This window comes from Terrapene carolina, unplaced genomic scaffold (genome assembly GCF_002925995.2).
Source record: "Terrapene carolina triunguis isolate 2854851 unplaced genomic scaffold, T_m_triunguis-2.0 Scaffold96, whole genome shotgun sequence".
NCBI lineage: Eukaryota > Metazoa > Chordata > Testudines > Emydidae > Terrapene > Terrapene triunguis.
Window position 1 is genome coordinate 46,771,166 of NW_020664447.1, and position 17,441 is coordinate 46,788,606.

Sequence of the window (17,441 nt, forward strand, 5' to 3'; positions counted from 1 at the left end):
TTTTCTACAGCTAGTATGAAAAAAAAGTACGGTTTTTAGGGTACAGTAGGGGTTACACAGTAGTCCCGGTGAGGACACGGGCTGTAGGAAAAGGTAGTTGATAATACAGGCTGGTTGGTAGTTTCCTTGGGCTTATTTTTATAGGAAAGAATGAAGACATTTGTCTGTGCTCTCCTACATTAGCAAGCACTGCCTCACTTTTCCTAAGGAGGCACTAACTAGGGGCAGAGCTGCCTTTACTCCCCGGATACACCTGGAAAAATAGGTCTTATAAAAGTCTCCAGGTATGCTGGAGGGGTTTGCTGTGCCTGTTACTGATAGTAGCTGCTGTGTGCTTCAACATGAGAAGGGAGAGGGATCATAAGATGCTATTGGGATAAAGGTACCTCAGTTCTGAGGACTATTTTACTTTACTTTGTGAAGCTGCTGTATGGTAACAGCAAAGATTGTCTGGAATTAGCTTGTGTTTATGTATCGGGGGTAGCCGTGTTAGTCTGTATCCACAAAAACAACAAGGAGTCCAGTGGCACCTTAAAGACTAACCGATAACAGCTTATTTGGGCATAAGTTCACGAAAGCTTATGCCCAAACAAATCTGTTAGTCTTTAAGATGCCACCGGACTCCTTGTTGTTCTTGTGTTTATGGTGGTTCTTTCTGGAATATCTCTGTCAGGACAACGTTACTAGTTCTGCAGGGATGCTATCCAAATTAAATAAGAGATGTGCATGTGTCTCAATATCATTGTTTTAGTCAAAAATGATTAAAGGTCTAGAAAACATGACCTATGTGGGAAGATTTTAGAAATTGGGTTTGTTTAGTTGGAGAAGAGAAGATTGAGGGGGGACATGATAAGTTTTCAAATACATAAAGGGTTGTTACAAGGAGGATGGAGAAAAATGGTTCTCCTTAACCTCTGAGGATAGGACAAGAAGCAATGGGCTTAAATTGCAGCAAGGGCGGTTTAGGTTGGACATTAGGAAAAACTTCCTAACTGTCAGGGTGGTTAAGCACTGGAATAAATTGCCTGGGAAGGTTGTGAAATCTCCATTATTGCACATTTTTAAGAGCAGGTTAGACAAAGACCTGTCAGGGATGGTCTAGATCAGGGATAGGCAACCTATGGCACGCATGCCAAAGGCTGATTTTCAGTGGCACTCACACTGCCTGGGTCCTGGCCACCAGTCCAGGGGGGGGCTCTGCATTTTAATGTAATTTTAAATGAAGCTTCTTAAACATTTTAAAAACCTTATTTACTTTACATACAACAATAGATTAGTTATATATTATAGACTTATAGAAAGAGACCTTCGAAAAACGTTAATGTATTCCTGGCACGCGAAACCTTAAATTACAGTGAATAAATGAAGACTCGGCACACCACTTCTGAAAGGTTGCCGACCCTTGGTGTAGATAATACTTAGTCCTGCCATGAGTGCAGGGGACTGAACTAGATGACCTCTCAAGGTCCCTTCCAGTCCAAGATTCTAGTTGCTCTTAGAGTGTTATCAAACTATGAAGAATTATTAATATGCACTTATTTTTCCCAGGTTGTGCTGTTTATTTTTAGCAGGTTGCAATTTAACAAGATGGGCCAGTTTTGCTTTCAGCTTACAGACCCTGTTTCAGCAAAGCAATTAAATACGTACTTAACTTTAAGCACATAAATAGCTCTACCACTGGGACAACCCATGTGCTTGAAGTAAAACACCTATGTTACTGAATCAGGGCCATAGTCAGTCAGGTTTTCCTACAGAATTTTGCTAAGTACTAAAACAACAAGGAGTCTGGTGGCACCTTAAAGACTAACAGATTTATTTGGGCATAAGCTTTCGTGGGTAAAAACCTCACTTCTTCAGATGCATAGCTATCTGAAACTCCTTGTTGTTTTTGTAGATACAGACTAACACAGCTACCCCCTGATACTTGCTAAGTACTGAATTTCCCCCAGCCCCACCCCTCCAAAAACAAACAAACTTGTAATACCTTGTTTAAAGTGATTTTATGTTCCTAAACTTTCTTATTTTCCATAACATTTTAGCAAAAATAATTTTACACATCAAAAATATATACAACTGCAGCCATTCACAATTTCAGTGCAAAGCCTTGAAAATGGTGGGTGTTTTGTGACTGTATCAGATGTACATTACTCTGGGTTTGCTGTAAGAAGACTTTACAATAGTAGCTTCTCTCTGGCATTCCAGGGCCTGGGGTTAGCCTATTCCTCCCCCAGGCTCATATCAGCCTCCATCCTACTCCTTCCTATTGCCTTTAGTCACCTGCTTTTGCATCAGCAGACATGTCAGTTTGAAGAGGTGGTGGTAATTGCAGGGAGGAGTGACTAATTCATAATGAAAATATTATTTGACAAAATTAGCTTGTTTTGAATTGCCAGAAACCAGTTTCAGATTTATTGGTTATTTGAAATTATCAACTTCTGCAATAATAATTCTTGATCTGTAGGTTGTTCAAGTGGTTTTTTGCATATATTTGAAATCAGAAACTTGAGCAGCCTTGTTCAGTTTTGTTTGGACATGTCACATGCTAGATTTCTGGGCCCTGCTTATACAAGTATGAGAGATGCCATCTTGGCTGGTACAGCAGGAATTGACCTGAGGATCTCTAGAGCTAAGGGCATGAGCTACTGTAGCTTGAGCTGAAGCTCTCGATTGGGTACAGAGCGGGATCTGTACACACATTCCTTTGTCGCTTACATAAGCGTAACTCCTAGAAGCAGCTTTCTAGTGTGAATATTTGTATGCAAGAGTTCCGAATTCACTTCCTGTGAAAATTATCTAATATCAGCTGAGAATCGGTTATTTGCAAGAACTTCCTGCCACTAAGCTTATTTGCTGGAATATTTGCAGAAACAAAGGCAAAAGGGGGTGTAGGCAAGCTTTAAAAAAAAAAAAAAAAATTCTCTCATATCCAGATGCAATAACAGCCCCTTTCTAAAATTAATGGTGGTAGCACCAGGATTCTCACTATGAATAAGCAACCCCATCTTCTGGCTCTGGCATGTACTTACCCACTGTTTTATGATCCCAGATGGGTTTGATGAATTCAAGATGTTGAAACAGCAGATTTTAGGCCGACAGCATAGACTGAGGTGAAGAGTAATAGCAATGAAGCTATATGCCATCTCCTTCAGCTCCTGTGATGGGTTCTCCATGTCCAGTGATAGACCCTTGCTGATGCTGTTTGAGGGCTATGATGGTGCAGTTCAGCTTCCACCATTATCAGATTTGGTCTGCATCCCAGTGTCCCCTGTTGGTTGGGTTAGCCCTCCAGATGACCCCAAAAATTACCCCCTTCCAGGGTCCACAAAAATAGTCAAAAAGAAGGAAACACTCAGACACGCTAGGCTACAGCTTCTTCATCGGGGTCTGAGTGGACACTTCTTCCCTCTATTGGAGGGGCTTGCTCAGTCTTCCTGTAGCCCTGCCAAATGGTCCTTTGCTCAGCTCCTCTCTAATCTTCTTCCTTAAGCCCCTTTCTCTTTGACAAGATCAGCACACCTGGGAGTGGAGGACTCTTCCAGAAATACACAGAACTGACACTTGGCCATTGTGCAATGCGACAACGGAATTGGTCTTTCCAAAGAGATTATTTCCTTGTAAAAGGAAGTGTAATAACATGAGGCTCAAATCTCAGATATAGCGAAACAAATAACGCAATGTCTGGGCAATAATAACCACAGGAACTCCATATGGTAAGACTACAGTGGAGTGGAGACCACTTATTTTCCTTGTAAAAATGCAGTGGCATATGAGAAGTATCAAGCAATAAAAGCACTTCTGTGTAACTGTTGGAATTATAATAGTATAAAATGTTCTAAGCTACTGTCTGCCAGATACAGATTTATCGAGTGAGGTTAAGAACTTTTCTGACTTTAACATGCCACTCATAGGTAGGGAGCACAGCCTCTCCCTCTGAGAAACCTATTAAAAATGGCTTCCTCTCTGCTGAGCATATGGAAACCAAAAGAGATACCATACCACATCCACAAATAACCAACTCAGCAAGTAACTCAATAGTTCTTGGGAACGACTTTCTTGAATGTGTGGATATCACGATAGTGCTAAAATGACCTGTACCGCTTAGATAACTTTTCTCTTTTTGCGGGATTGGGAGGAGGAGGGAGAAGGGGTCACTGAACTCTAAGAGCCATGTCAATTCAGAGAGGCTAGTTAGACTACTTCTCTCTTTACAGTTACATTTGTGTGTGGCATGCTTGAATAAAATCTATACTGAAATTCATTCTAAATAATTAAAACATTGAAAAGCAATTTTGTTGCACAGAAACCTAATTTTGCCCTAAACTTCTTGGGTAGCTATTAAAGACAAATCTACCAAAATAGAGTTTGAATCATAAGTGCAGACATCTCTTGTGGATGTGATAGAACCCCCATTGTAATGTCATGGGGACAACAGACTGTTATTGGGTCACTTATTAACTCACACTGCTAGATGCAGATATCTGATTGTACTTGCATCCATTTCTCAGGCAATGGGAACAACAGATAGGCACATTTCCAAATGCCAATTTCAAATTGCTATCAGCACCCAGGCTTTGAATGCATGTTCCCCCAAATGCATGGTTTTGTAGCACAGCCTTAATTAACAATTAATTCACCAGCAAGTTGCATGTGCACCAGAAACAAGTAAATCCACGGAATAACAGCAACTGCTTAGAGACTAATCCAGTTCTGTGTTTTTCAGCTGTCACTTGATCTTTACTACACTGAAGATGAAATATATGAACTATCGTATGCACGAGAGCCAAGAAGCCACCGAGCTGCAGTAAGAGCCTTTCCAGAACCTTAACAAAACGATTTAACAGCAATATGAATTTCATCCCTAGTAGACACTTTGGTTTAGGCTACAGCTCATTAAAGACACTGACGTGTTTGTGATATATCGTTGTTACAAACAAACAACATATTAGTGAAGCAGAATAGTAATAACTCTATATATGGGCCTGCTTCTCCTCTCACTCTTATACCAGCGTAACTCCATTTATTTCAATTATGTATTATGTATTTGAAATGTATGTAGTTACTTCTGATTTATATCAGCAGGAGTGGAGACATCAGGCCCATGAGTTGCCCCATTGATAGTGAACTCTAATTCCTTTAAAGCAACAGGCGTCCGTCAATTCCAATAATCTGCCCCAAGGCATTTTTATAATATTTTATTTTTTCAAATTTTTTTTTTATAAACACGGAAAAGAAAGCTGCTTACTGTGACACACTCTCAGGGTGTCCAGAACTGTAAGTCACCTTGTTAGCCCTCTGCCTTTACAAAAGGGAGATTTGCGGATGCTAAACCAACTGACAACATCCTGCCACCCCAGTTGGTTAGCCAGCCAAACAAACGCCTTAGGACTCTGTCAGCCCTTACTTTGCCTTGCAGGTAACACTTGGTGCACCCCAGTGCCCAACCCCCCTGGAAGAGCCTTCCCTTTGCAGTATCCAGCCCCTGCCACCAGACACTCACAAAAGCTTGTTAGCTCTGCTGGAGATTCACACTTTACTGTAATATTACAGCCCTGAGATGAAGTTACAGTAAAATCAAGAATAAGTTTATGAAAAGTGAACAAAGATTTAAATGAGACTATGCAAAGATAATAGAAACAGAAAATGGTTACAAACAGAAGTATAACACTTTGTGGTGACTAAAAGTTAACTTGACAGGCTACAATCCTCGTCTAAGTTTCTCACCTAAAGGCACCTCTCAGCGTCACAAGCTGAGAATCCCTGGGTCCAAAAGGCACTGGCCTCTTTGTTCCCTCAGTGATGAATTCCCAAGGGGTTCTTTCCCCCTTCTTATAGTCCAGAAAACATAGGAAAGTATTCTTTTGCCATGTGCCTCCAGCCAAAGTTCTCCCCTGCTGGCATGCAGACACCATGTTATCTATGCTGTTTTCTCATCCTTGTGTTAATTTGCTTTTCCTGTTGACTTAATATGCTTGCTTTGAGTTTCTTTTACCATGCTCGATTGAGACCTAGGCAGACAGATATCAACATTCCATTGTCTAGGAAAACCTTGCCTATCAGCCCGGCCTGGGTTGAACAGATTTTCAGTATACACTCAACTGTGTAATGGTTACCCACACATACATCACACACTGATTGTGATGACCAGTGTGATATAAGTTTTTTCAACTGACACTTTACACTATATTCTTTACAGATAAGTACCATGACAGCAGTGTGTTAGGTGTAGTGAGTTTGTCAGGCCTGATAGCAGTTGCTGTTATATGACAGTGATCTCTTTGGCATTATGCATTGAGGGGCTTTTAAGGTCACCCTTACATTGCATAAAACTGATCTACTGTTAATCAAAATGCATAGGACTGAATGTAGTAGCAATGGGGAAATTACTGCTGTTCTTGGTAAATCGGTTGAAACAATAATTAAAAGTGTTCATGATATCAGAGAGACTAACCAGCCGTTATAAAGGAAAATTGTGCCTCACTAATTGACGGTTCAAAAGGCCTTTGACAAAGTCTTTCACAAAAGGCTAGTAAGTAAATTAAATAGTCATGGGGTGGGATACACAGTATTGTCAGGAAGCAGAAACTTGGATAGAAAAGAGGAGTTAAATGGTCAATAGTTTAACAGGATGCCACAGGCTCCATACTATGACAGGTGTTGTGCAATATATACTCACTGAGCTGGAGCAGGGGGTGAAAAATGAAGTAGCAAAATTTGCAGATGACAGTTTTTTAGACTAGTCAAGACTGAAAAATCATGTAAGGAATTGCAGCAGCAACGGATTAGTTTGTGTTGAGGGGGGGAAAACAGCGAAGAACTGCACCTTGGCAGGAGTAATTTGAACTACTCACCCACCTTACTGGGCTCTGAATTAACTGTAATAACTTAGGGAAAAGACCCAAGTATCACAGTGGATAGCTCAGTGAAGACCTTCCTCTCAAGTATCTAGTACTGACCACTGTCAGAGACAGGATACTGGATCCACTAGGCCACTGCTCTGCTCCTGGCTAGCCATTCTTATTCTTCTGTTAGACAAAGGAAAGAACTTGGTTATTGAAAATACTTGATGAGATGGTAATAAGTTTCTATAATGTTCATTTTAGCCTTTGACACCTTCCAAACCACCAGTAGTTGCAGACTGGGCCTCAGGCATAGCTCCAAAACCTGATCCAAAGACCATCAGCAAGCATGTTCAGAGAATGGTGGATGTAAGTGGCCATTTTACCATATATGTTTGATTACATCCTGTATATGATAATATATATAATGAGAAGCTGCATACTGAAAACCAGACATCTTCAAAACTGTGCTGAGTCTATTTGTAAACAATGTTAAAAACATTGCATTGTTTGAAAGCACAATTTTATTATAGTAGTTATAGTCCCATCAGGGGTATCCGCTAACTGCGCTGCTACTTAAACTGCAGCACACATTCATTCTTTGCTAAAGTTTGTTTTGATACAGTGTGTTTGTCGCAACTGGGACATGGGCGATCTGACCTAGTGGTCAGAATCAGGCCAGGTCACATATCAGAAAGTCAGAGTCTGAGACAGGCCAGAGGGCGAACTGGGAGTCAAGCTTGAGAGCCAAACCACAGATCAGGAACCAGAGTTGGGCCAGGTCAGGATACCAGAAAGTCAAGCCAGAAGAGCAGAAGCCCACAGTCCATAGCAAGGTGGATCCCAGTTGTATGGACAACTTCCTGTTCCTGTGCTGGGTTTAAATAGGACTTTGGACCAATCAAGCTTCCAGGACTGGGGCACTCTGTCTGGGTTCAGCTTCGATTCTGACAACAGTTAGTAGGGCTCTCAAGGGCAGGTGGAACCTGATAGCTCCAATGAGCCCTACAGACCAGGATTCAAGACCCATGGCCCCTGCCAGTGTTTCACATGTGTTTTCACAAATTGCTTGATAACAAGAATTTGTTATGAGCTAGAGGAACTTTTAAAGTTAAGATTTAGGACCTGATTCTGCAACCCTTATATACTTAATAGATGCAAGCAGTCACATCAACTTTAATGGTGCTACTCAACGGGCGCAAGGGTTGCAGAAATGGCCTTAATTCAGCCAGGTACTTAAGTATGTGGGCAGTCCCACTGATGTCAATGGGCTCAGAGTTAAGCATGTGCTTAAGTACTTTGCTGAGTTGGAGGCCTACAAGAAAGAAAGTAACTTTTGGCTTTTCTACACCTACAAGTTGTGCAGGTGCAAGTTATATTGGAGTAGTTAAATCGATCCAAGTATTTTGATTAAATGCATTCACACCATTGCACTTGCACAGGTGCAGACATCACTGGGGTCGCACAGCCTTGTTGGCACGGAGGGGATTATAGTGAACATTTTTAAGGAGGGAACTAGGAGATAGAGAGGCAGTGGGGGCCTGGCAGCCCAAACTGAGTGTGTGGCAGGTGGAGATGTGTGGGAGAAGGCAGAAAACACCAAGCAGAGAAAGCAGGGGAAATGGTCAATAGTGTTTGTAGTGGAGCTATGGGGATATAGAGAAGGGAAGGACACTTCTGCCCTCCCCCATAGCTGTTTCTGCCTGGTTTCAAATAACAAAGGCAGCAGGCACTGAGAATCGGAAGGAAGCTCCTGAGCTCAGAGCTACCCTCTTGTATGACAGGTACTGGCAGACGACCTTGTTTTGGGTGAGAGTTTCTGAGCTCTGTTTACACATGCTTCTTGCCCTAGAGAGCAAGGAAGTCAATTCTCTACCTTCAGGTCTAGGCAAATGTGCTAGGCATTATAGCCCCTTTGGTGAACCCAAGAATGCTCAGAAAGGTTTGGCGTTCTAGTGGCTTGCAAATGGGGCTCTTGGGAATTTATAAAACGTCTTAAAGTCCGAGTGACTTTGGGACAAGCTGATGGCTAGATCGGGAGTGCAGAAAGGTCACCACAGCTCAGTGCATCAGTCACTGCTGCAGTGTAGGCTAGAAGTGGGAGGATTACTTGAACCGATGTCGCTACATTAATGAAAGCATGTGTCTACGGTGCTACTCCATTGATTTAACACTCCCTCCAAGGTAGAGCTGCCCTGATAAAATAACTTAGGGAACTATTTTGGTTTAACTACAAAGCTCTAGCTCTGGGAGATGGTGTGTGCACATGCACGCGCCTACTCCCACTTTAATAAAGAGGGCTACATTGGCGCAACCTTTGTGTGTAGACCTGGCCATAGTGGCTTAGAGAGGGGGAAAGGGGCTGAGTGTGAAAAACAAAGGGATCTGGGGAAGGGAAGTGCCACCATACCCAAGTAGTGGGGTTGCACACACTATGGAGCAATACAGAATTTGGTCCATGTTGTTTAGAATTTACCTTTAGGTTTTGACATCAATCCAGAATGTACGATGGTTCTATAGACTTAAGCAGGGCAGGCAGCGAGAAAGGTCCTTGCACTGTTTTAAAGAAAACCATTAAAGTTTATTTTACACTGAATGACTGAAAAGCAATACATGTTTTTGTCTGGGATGCTAATATATTTTGAACTTAATTTTTTTCCCCAAAAAGGTGATAAGTAAGTTGTCCAACTTCATTATAATTTCCTCTATTATCTTATCCAGTCTGTCTTCAAAAATTATGACCATGATCAGGATGGATACATTTCTCAGGAAGAATTTGAAAAGATTGCAGCCAGCTTCCCATTCTCATTTTGTGTCATGGACAAGGACAGGTGTGTGTCTGTGAACCTCATTTTTACATCTGTTTCTGCATGTGAGCTTCGTAACAGATAGTTGTTGTCATAAGAGATGTTAAAATCACCCTTCCCTATGCCAAAATGAAAGTGGAAACATAACTCACAAAAGCACCTTCTGAGTTGGTTGCAAGTGACCTCGCCCACCTGCAGCAAAATTAAACCGTTGTCTCTTGTGAGACTCCAATACTCTGCTTAGACCGATTGGAGAAAATTGAAGTGTAATATCTTAAAGAATATTTTGTTGAATTATATTCAGTAACATTAACTGTATTGAACATTTTTCTAAGGTAAAACGGTGTCTCAGAACAGGCTTTTGTTGTTGTCGTTGTTAAAGACCATGTAGAGAAATAAAATATGTTGGCGCAGACATACCTGTGTTTTGACCAAATGACAACAGATTTCTGTGTTAGCCAAAAATGTTCCTCAAAATATAGAAAACTGCAGCTGTGGTCATTTGGAGTTTCTTTGGCCTGCCAAGGATTAACATTAGAAAGCAGAGAAAATTAAAATTTGACTCTGCCAGAAATCCTTGGTGTGTCTCTTTTTTCCTCCTAAGAGAAAGCACGTTTTCTAACACCACAATAGAGATTGTAAAGAACAGTGTGAATTCCTGTTGGAAGGAATTATTCCCTTGCTTCATTTTTTTTTGTTTTTGTTTTTGTTTTGATAATTGCGCAGTGTTCTGAAGCTGTTGTGAGTTTGAATCTCACAAGAAGCTAATTTTGTTTAGTTGTATAAATTGCATTTTAATTCATAGATAAATGAGTTTCTGTAGAACCCATGACCAGCTTGGCCAGATTACTGAATAATTCTGACATCTACGGCTGTTAGAAGTGGGGGTGGGAGATGTAGTTAACTCTCCTTGTGCTGTTGGAAAGCAGAGCCCCAATTAACCATCTCTCTCATTTATTTTCAGGGAAGGTCTGATTAGCAGGGATGAAATAACAGCTTACTTTATGAGGGCTAGCTCGATCTATTCTAAATTAGGTCTTGGCTTTGCTCACAACTTCCAAGAGACCACTTACCTAAAGCCTACGTTCTGTGACAACTGTGCTGGATTTGTAAGCTTATTTTTTAAGTACATTACTTTAACATCTGTTAGCATAACAATGTTTCTTCAGTCTAGTAAGCAAACATTTATCATTTAATATTGAAATCTTAACATTAAACATGTAAATTGTCCTATTGACCATGTTTCAATAGAGGCTTTTCCCTCCTTAGTGGTGTTTTTGCTTCTCTAACATTGCTCCCTCTGCCTTGTGTTCTTCTGGCTGCCAAGGCAGCCGTGTTTCAAGCTACATCACTGTCAGGCAAGAGGTTCAAAGCCTAGAGCCTCCCTCTCCGAGTTTGTTGGGACTGGCCCAGCACTGAGCGCAGCTGGGCCTGCTTCCTGTTTAGCAAAGGAAGATGGGGCAAGCTGACTGCGCTGCTCCCTGGTGACCGTTTCCTGGGATCAGCATCATGCTGTTATGGGGGTGATGTCTGATATGCATTAGTGATGGCTCCTGAAAGCGTGTCACAAGCTGGAGACTAGGCTTTACAAAAGCACAATAGACGTGACTTGTAAGACCCCTGCTACTCGAATTCAGGAACCTCTTTGCAGATCAGCAGACACGGTTGACTGGCAAGAAAAAGTATCAGGCTTCAAAACAAATGGGTGGGCTTTTGTCACATTCTTATGCCTGGAGGGGGTCATCTGACATGCCAAAATTCAATGAAATATCTTAACACAAATATGCTTTTTTTCCCTTTGTCCCTGAACTTCAGCTCTGGGGAGTTATTAAGCAAGGATATAGATGCAAAGGTAATTACTACTTCCTCTTCTGTTGACTTAATGCATAGTTGTGAAGGTGCCCTGCAAAATTAGTAAGATTGTAGCCTGAGGGTACATTACCTTTTCCATAGCCTCACTTCAATCCCCCCATCTAAGGAGGCAGATCCCAGGGGCGTCTGCTGGCAGAGGAAGCCATGGCCTGAGATCTGGAGGAGGAGCAGGTGGCCCTCAGCCAGTTCGAGGTCATAGGACCTCACAACAGATGGCCCTAGCCCTCTGCAAATCCCCACAGGATATGTAATGGACACTCCTGTTTCACAGGGAGGCAAACCCCAGCTCCCAACAGAACTATTTGGGGAGCTCCACAATGAAAATCTTGCAGGGTTTTCCTTCCTCTGAATACGCTCCTGCAGGCTTTTGCATGGGAGAAGACAATGTGACCGTGCGATATTAAGTAGGCACCTGGGCCAGTTCCACTGTAATGTGTTGTGCTTGGCTGAGTGTTTGCTAGTGGGATATCTTCAGTATAAAAGTGGTTTGAATGGTACATTGCACAGGGATGCAGTTGAGTATATTTACCTTCCATTTGTGGTTTCATACCATGCCTTGTAGAACATGTAAGAAGACCTCTGCAGTTTCCTGCAGTTTACAGTGTGGAAACAGATCTCAGATGTTGCAGCAAAACCACTAAATGCTACAAACCTTGTTTTACTTGTTTACAGACTGTGGAATGAACTGTCACAAGCAATGCAAAGACCTGGTTGTATTTGAGTGCAAGAAAAGATCCAAAAGCATGACTGCAGATAACAGCCCGACCTCAGCCCTCGCTTCTAGCCTCTGCCCTGTAGGAGTCAAAGAGCAATTCCATGGTGAGGAAGGTTCAGATATCCAAGATCAAAGTGACCCTCCCCCAACATGCTGATTGAATACCTGGGTGGTGGGTGAAGCTTCCCCTAGGGGAGGCTAGCTCCCTGTCCTGCCTCTTCCACCTACAGCTCTGCCACACTCCCCCTACTTTGCCCAGGCCCCCTCCCTGCTTAGCCCCCACACCGCCGCTCCCCACGTCCCTCCTCACCTCTCCTCCCCCCTCCCTTGTGAGGCTCCCACCACCCGCCACATTCCTCCTCTCCTTATCCCCGAGGCACGCGCCACTCAAGCTCTCTGCATCCCTCCTCTTCTCCACCCCCCCTCCCCAAGGCCCCCGCCACTCAAGCTCTCTGCGTCCCTCCTCTCCTCCATTGGGGGTGGGGGGGGGTGAGGAGGGACGCAGCGAGCGGCAGGTGGGTGAGTCTTGCGGGGAGGGGGTGGAGGAGAGGAGGGACGCGGGGCAGTGGGTGCCTTGCGGGGAAGTGGGGGTGGAGGAGAGGAGAGACATGGCAAGCAGTGAGGATCTGTGGAGAGGCAGGGTAGAGGAGAGACTCACCAGGCAGCGGCGGGGGCCTTGGGGAAGAGCAGGAAGGGGAAGAGGCAGAGTGGGGCCACCACAGCCCAGGAGTCTGGCGACAGCTATGCCAGGGAAGGCTTATACCCATCGCCTATGATTGAATAGCATTAGTTAATAAACACTAGAATTCTGTAACAACATATTGACTGCAGCTAGAAACAGACATAAGTAAACCTAGTTCTGGGTGCACCCACCACTATCCCTCTCCTGCTCACAGTATTGCTAATTATTTCAGTCCTGGTCATTTCCTGAGCAGAGACCTCCAGTTATGTGAAATTGTATGACATGCACAAATTCCCACAAGAGCTGAGCCGAGATGCTGCCCAACTTTTCTCAGCTGTGACTCAAAGGATCTGAGCCCAGCTGTCTAGCAGTGAAAGGCTGATGTGTTAACTAATTGTGCCACCTTGTGACAAGCAGATCGCAGTGTGCTCTAGTTTCTACCATTTGGCAGGAAGCAATTGCAATATTAAATAAGTGGCTCCGGGTTAAATTCATATTTCGCTTCTGGGTTTCTAAAATCAACTCGTGTACATTTCATGTGCACCAAGAAAATTAAGAGCTGTAATTACATTCTTTTCTTCACTTCCCTAGGTGATTTCAAACTCCCTCTTGGTCACCTTAACCAACCCCCTTACATTAATACTCAGCTGTACAGATCTTTACTAATTGCCCATTCTTTCCTGCCTATCTCAAGCAAGGAAACTTGGCTTAATCTCAGATCTAACCAGTTAAGCATCCAAAAGAAGAAGTGTTTCTCTTGAATGAGACCACAGGCTATTTCTTTTTTTGACTCAGATTTCCCCAAGATATTCACTCATCATCTTTGAGCTCTCCTGCTCTTTGCACATCGCCTTTGTCCGTAAATCTGCCTGTAACCACACCCCTGCATTGCCCATGTACACCACTGCCTCAACTGCTCTGATGGTGGAGTTCTCACCCATGCTTCCATATAAAATGTAAACGTTTCATAGTGATGGTAATTAACCATTGGAACAGTTTACTAAGGGTCGTGGTGGATTCTCCATCGCTAGCAATCTTTAAACCAAGGCTGGAGGTTTTTCTAAACAATATGCACTAGGAATTATTTTTGGGAAGTTCTATGCCCTGTGTTATAAAGGAGGGCAGGCTAGATGATCAGAGGGGTCCCTTCTGGCCTTGGAAGCTATCAGACTGCTCTCACTGACCTGCTCTGTGGCCTCCCTCAGGCCCATCTCTCTTTCCAGACTCCAGAACATGCAGGGCTGTAACACATGCAGATATGGCCGTCCAGGTACAAAGAGCCACAGCTGCATCCTTCATTCGCTCCACTGACTCCCCGTTCATTTAAAAGTTCTCAAAATGTCTCTATTTCTCACCTCAAGTGCTTGCCCCACATAGTTACTGTAGTCATACTTGGGTTGCAAGGTATCCAATTTTCAACCGAACACCTGGTCGAAAAGGGACCCTCCCCAGCCCGGTGAAAATGAGTGAGTGAGGGTGGGGGAGAGTAAGCGACACATGGAGGGGGAATGGAGTGAGTGGGGCTGAGCCTCGGAGAAGGGACGGGGCAAGGGATGTTCGGTAAGAAAGTTGGCAACCCTACCTGAAACCAACAGCTTCTGGTCCCACAATCACTGATTTCCCAGTCTCCACAGAGCTCGCCTTCTCTGTGCCAGCTAGGGCTAACCCCCGAGTCCTCGGAGTGCTCCGTGCAGTATCCAGTCCCTCTCACTGGACACTCTCAATAATTACCAGGTAAGCTGTCCCCAAAGAAACAGTGTACCCACAGCTTGGCTGGTACATCTCAGGATCTGATCCTTTTATAACACCACAGCACTGTAATCTACTTATATGCTTATTAACAAAGATTATGATTTAAGAGATATTGATAAAGGATAATGAGTGGAAACATATTTAAAAAAGGAATCTGAGGTCTACACTTATTAATGGTTACCTTTCCTGTTTTATAAAGTAGATCTTCTCCCAAGGAGTCAGTTATGAGAGAGCTGCTGGTTTTCAGTCAAAACCAGGACCCAAGTTTTCATAACTATGGCCACACCCTTCAAGGGGTTTCCTCAGTAAGGGGATACCAAAATGGGAAATAAAAGGAGAAGCAAAAAGCCAAACTCATTGTTTTGACCCCACAGTCAGGATTCCCCCCCCCCTCACCCCACCATTGTGCAGCCTCCAAGTTGTCTTCAGATCCTCCTGCTGATTTGAAATGCAAATGTAGCTCCCATTGTGTTTGGCTTACAGTGCTTAATCTACATATTAACCTAGGCAGACTCCTGAACATACATGCCTTTGTCTGGCAAAACCAGTTCTTCACTTCTGCAGGGAATAGCACCTTGATACAAACCACAAGGACATAATTTTTTTACGTATAATCAGTACATAGATATCACAACAATATTAATGATCAGCAAGATATTAGCTTTCATTTAAGATCTCACACAATGTGCGTTACTGATAAATGCCATGACAGCAACATCTTAGGTATAGTGAGTTTAGCAGGCCCAGCAGGAGTTGCTGTTACAGAACAGTGAGTCCTTTGCCAGTTGGTGTGGAGGAGCTCTTAGAGTCACACCCTTACCTCTCCATTTCTCATTCCCTCTGCTTTCATTTGTTGCTTTCATTTTGTAACTGCTGTTTAACTCAGCAAACCATTTTGAGATCACTTACATGAAAGACATTGCAAAATGAAGTATTTAATTGCACCAGTTTTAGAGGGGCAAGCTAATACAAAAAGATTGTGATTTTTCCCCAAGGCCATGGGGAAAGGAAGGGTACGTAAAGGTGTAGAGAGGTTGTTTTACCTTTGTATTTGGCACTGGTGTGACCACTGCTGGAATACGGTGTCCAGTTCTGGAGTCTACAATTCAAGAAGGATGTTGATAAATTGGAGAGGGTGTAGAGGGAGAGCCCAGAGAATAATTAAAAGATTAGAAAACATCCTTGCAGTGGCAGATGCAAAGAGCTCAATCTACTTAGCTTAACAAAGAGAAGGCTAAGGGGTGACTTGATTACGTTCTCTAAGTACCTACATGGGGAACAAATATTTAATAATGGGCTCTTCAGTCAAGCAAACGAGGTATAACATGATTGAATGGCTGGCAGTTGAAGTTAGACAAATTCAGATGGGAAGTAAGGTGTACACTTTTAATAGTGAGGGTAATTAACCATTGGAACAATTTACCATTCTCCATCAGTGGTAACTTTAAAATCAAGATTGGATTTTTTTGTAAAAGATCTGCTGTAGGAATTATTAGGAGGAAGTTCTCTAGTCTGTATTATTTCATTTTCATTCATAGTACATAAAAGGTTGTTACAAGGAGGAGAGTGAAAAATTGTTCTCGTTAACCTCTGAGGATAGGACAAGAAGCAGTTGGCTTAAATTGCAGCAAGGGAGGGTTAGGTTGGATATTAGGAGAAACTTCCTAACTGTCAGGGTGGTTAAGCACTGGAACAAATTGCCTACGGAGGTTGTGGAATCTCCATCATAGGTGGTTTTTAAGAACAAGTTAGACAAACACCTGTCAGGAATGGTCTAATTATTACTTAGTCCTGCCTTGAGTGCAGGGGAGAGGACTAGATGACCTATTGAGGTCCCTTCCAGTTTTACACTTCTTAAAGACAGCTAAATTTACAGTAATACTTTCCTAATAATACTTTTCCATGTAAATAATTGTTGCAGTTGCTGCAGGGATTTTATGGGATTGTGAATCAGAGGGGAGTTGTTCACACTCTGGAAAAAGTTTAAGAGCCTGTGCTACTAGACCAAATTCAGAGAGATGTGAATATAAACACCATTTCAGATTAAATATTGCATAGTACATTGTTTTAAAAAGGCACCCTGAATGACTATGGCTATATATCTTCCTTCCCAATGCAGGTCTCCAATTAACTCAGTTCGTTGTTTCTGTTCTGTAGGGCAGGAGGAAGGACCATTTACATTTCCTAATGAAGAAGTGGCTGAACACAATGAAGAGAGCAAGGACCGAACAATTATGCTTATGGGTGTCTCATCACAAAAAATCTCAGTGAGAGTGAAGCCAGCTGTTCTCGACAAGAGCACACAGACTGAGCCAGCACTGGCAAATAGCGCTGTACCCAGTAGGCAGATGGAGAATGAGCATGGGATGCCATCGGAAAGTATTTATCTACAGCCCGCAACACCATCTCCATGCCCAAGCCCAGTTCTAAGCCGCAAAAAGGCTTATGTAAAATGGGAAAACAAAGACTCAAGTCAGAAACGAAAGGATGAGCAGCGCATCTATAAACCCTCGTACCAGGAAGTGGAGCAGGTACTTACACAATGGACCACATTCTCCTTTACACTACAGTGGCACAGTAAAGAGGCCTTAAAGTTGATTTAAGGATCTACTGTCACTTCAAGGGCCCTTTGCACTGCCAGGGTAGTTAACTACTGGAACAATTAATAACGGATATTTGTAGAGTCTCCATCCCTTGAAAACTTTAAATCAAGATTGGATATATTTCTAAAAGATATGCACTAGTTCAAGCATAAGCTATTGGGCTTGATGCAGAAA

General features: G+C 42.9%; 1 protein-coding gene across 1 annotated transcript in view; it reads left to right on the forward strand.

Annotated features, from left to right (window-relative positions):
• The window catches only part of RASGRP1 (RAS guanyl releasing protein 1), a 74,130-nt gene that overhangs the window by 50,517 nt on the left and 6,172 nt on the right, over nt 1–17,441 (forward strand). Inside the window, exons 10-16 of the mRNA XM_024202056.2 lie at nt 4,721–4,801; nt 7,101–7,205; nt 9,558–9,667; nt 10,608–10,752; nt 11,459–11,495; nt 12,188–12,334; nt 16,822–17,195. Coding sequence (XP_024057824.2) covers nt 4,721–4,801; nt 7,101–7,205; nt 9,558–9,667; nt 10,608–10,752; nt 11,459–11,495; nt 12,188–12,334; nt 16,822–17,195 — 999 coding nt within the window. The remainder of the gene's footprint in view (nt 1–4,720; nt 4,802–7,100; nt 7,206–9,557; nt 9,668–10,607; nt 10,753–11,458; nt 11,496–12,187; nt 12,335–16,821; nt 17,196–17,441) is intronic.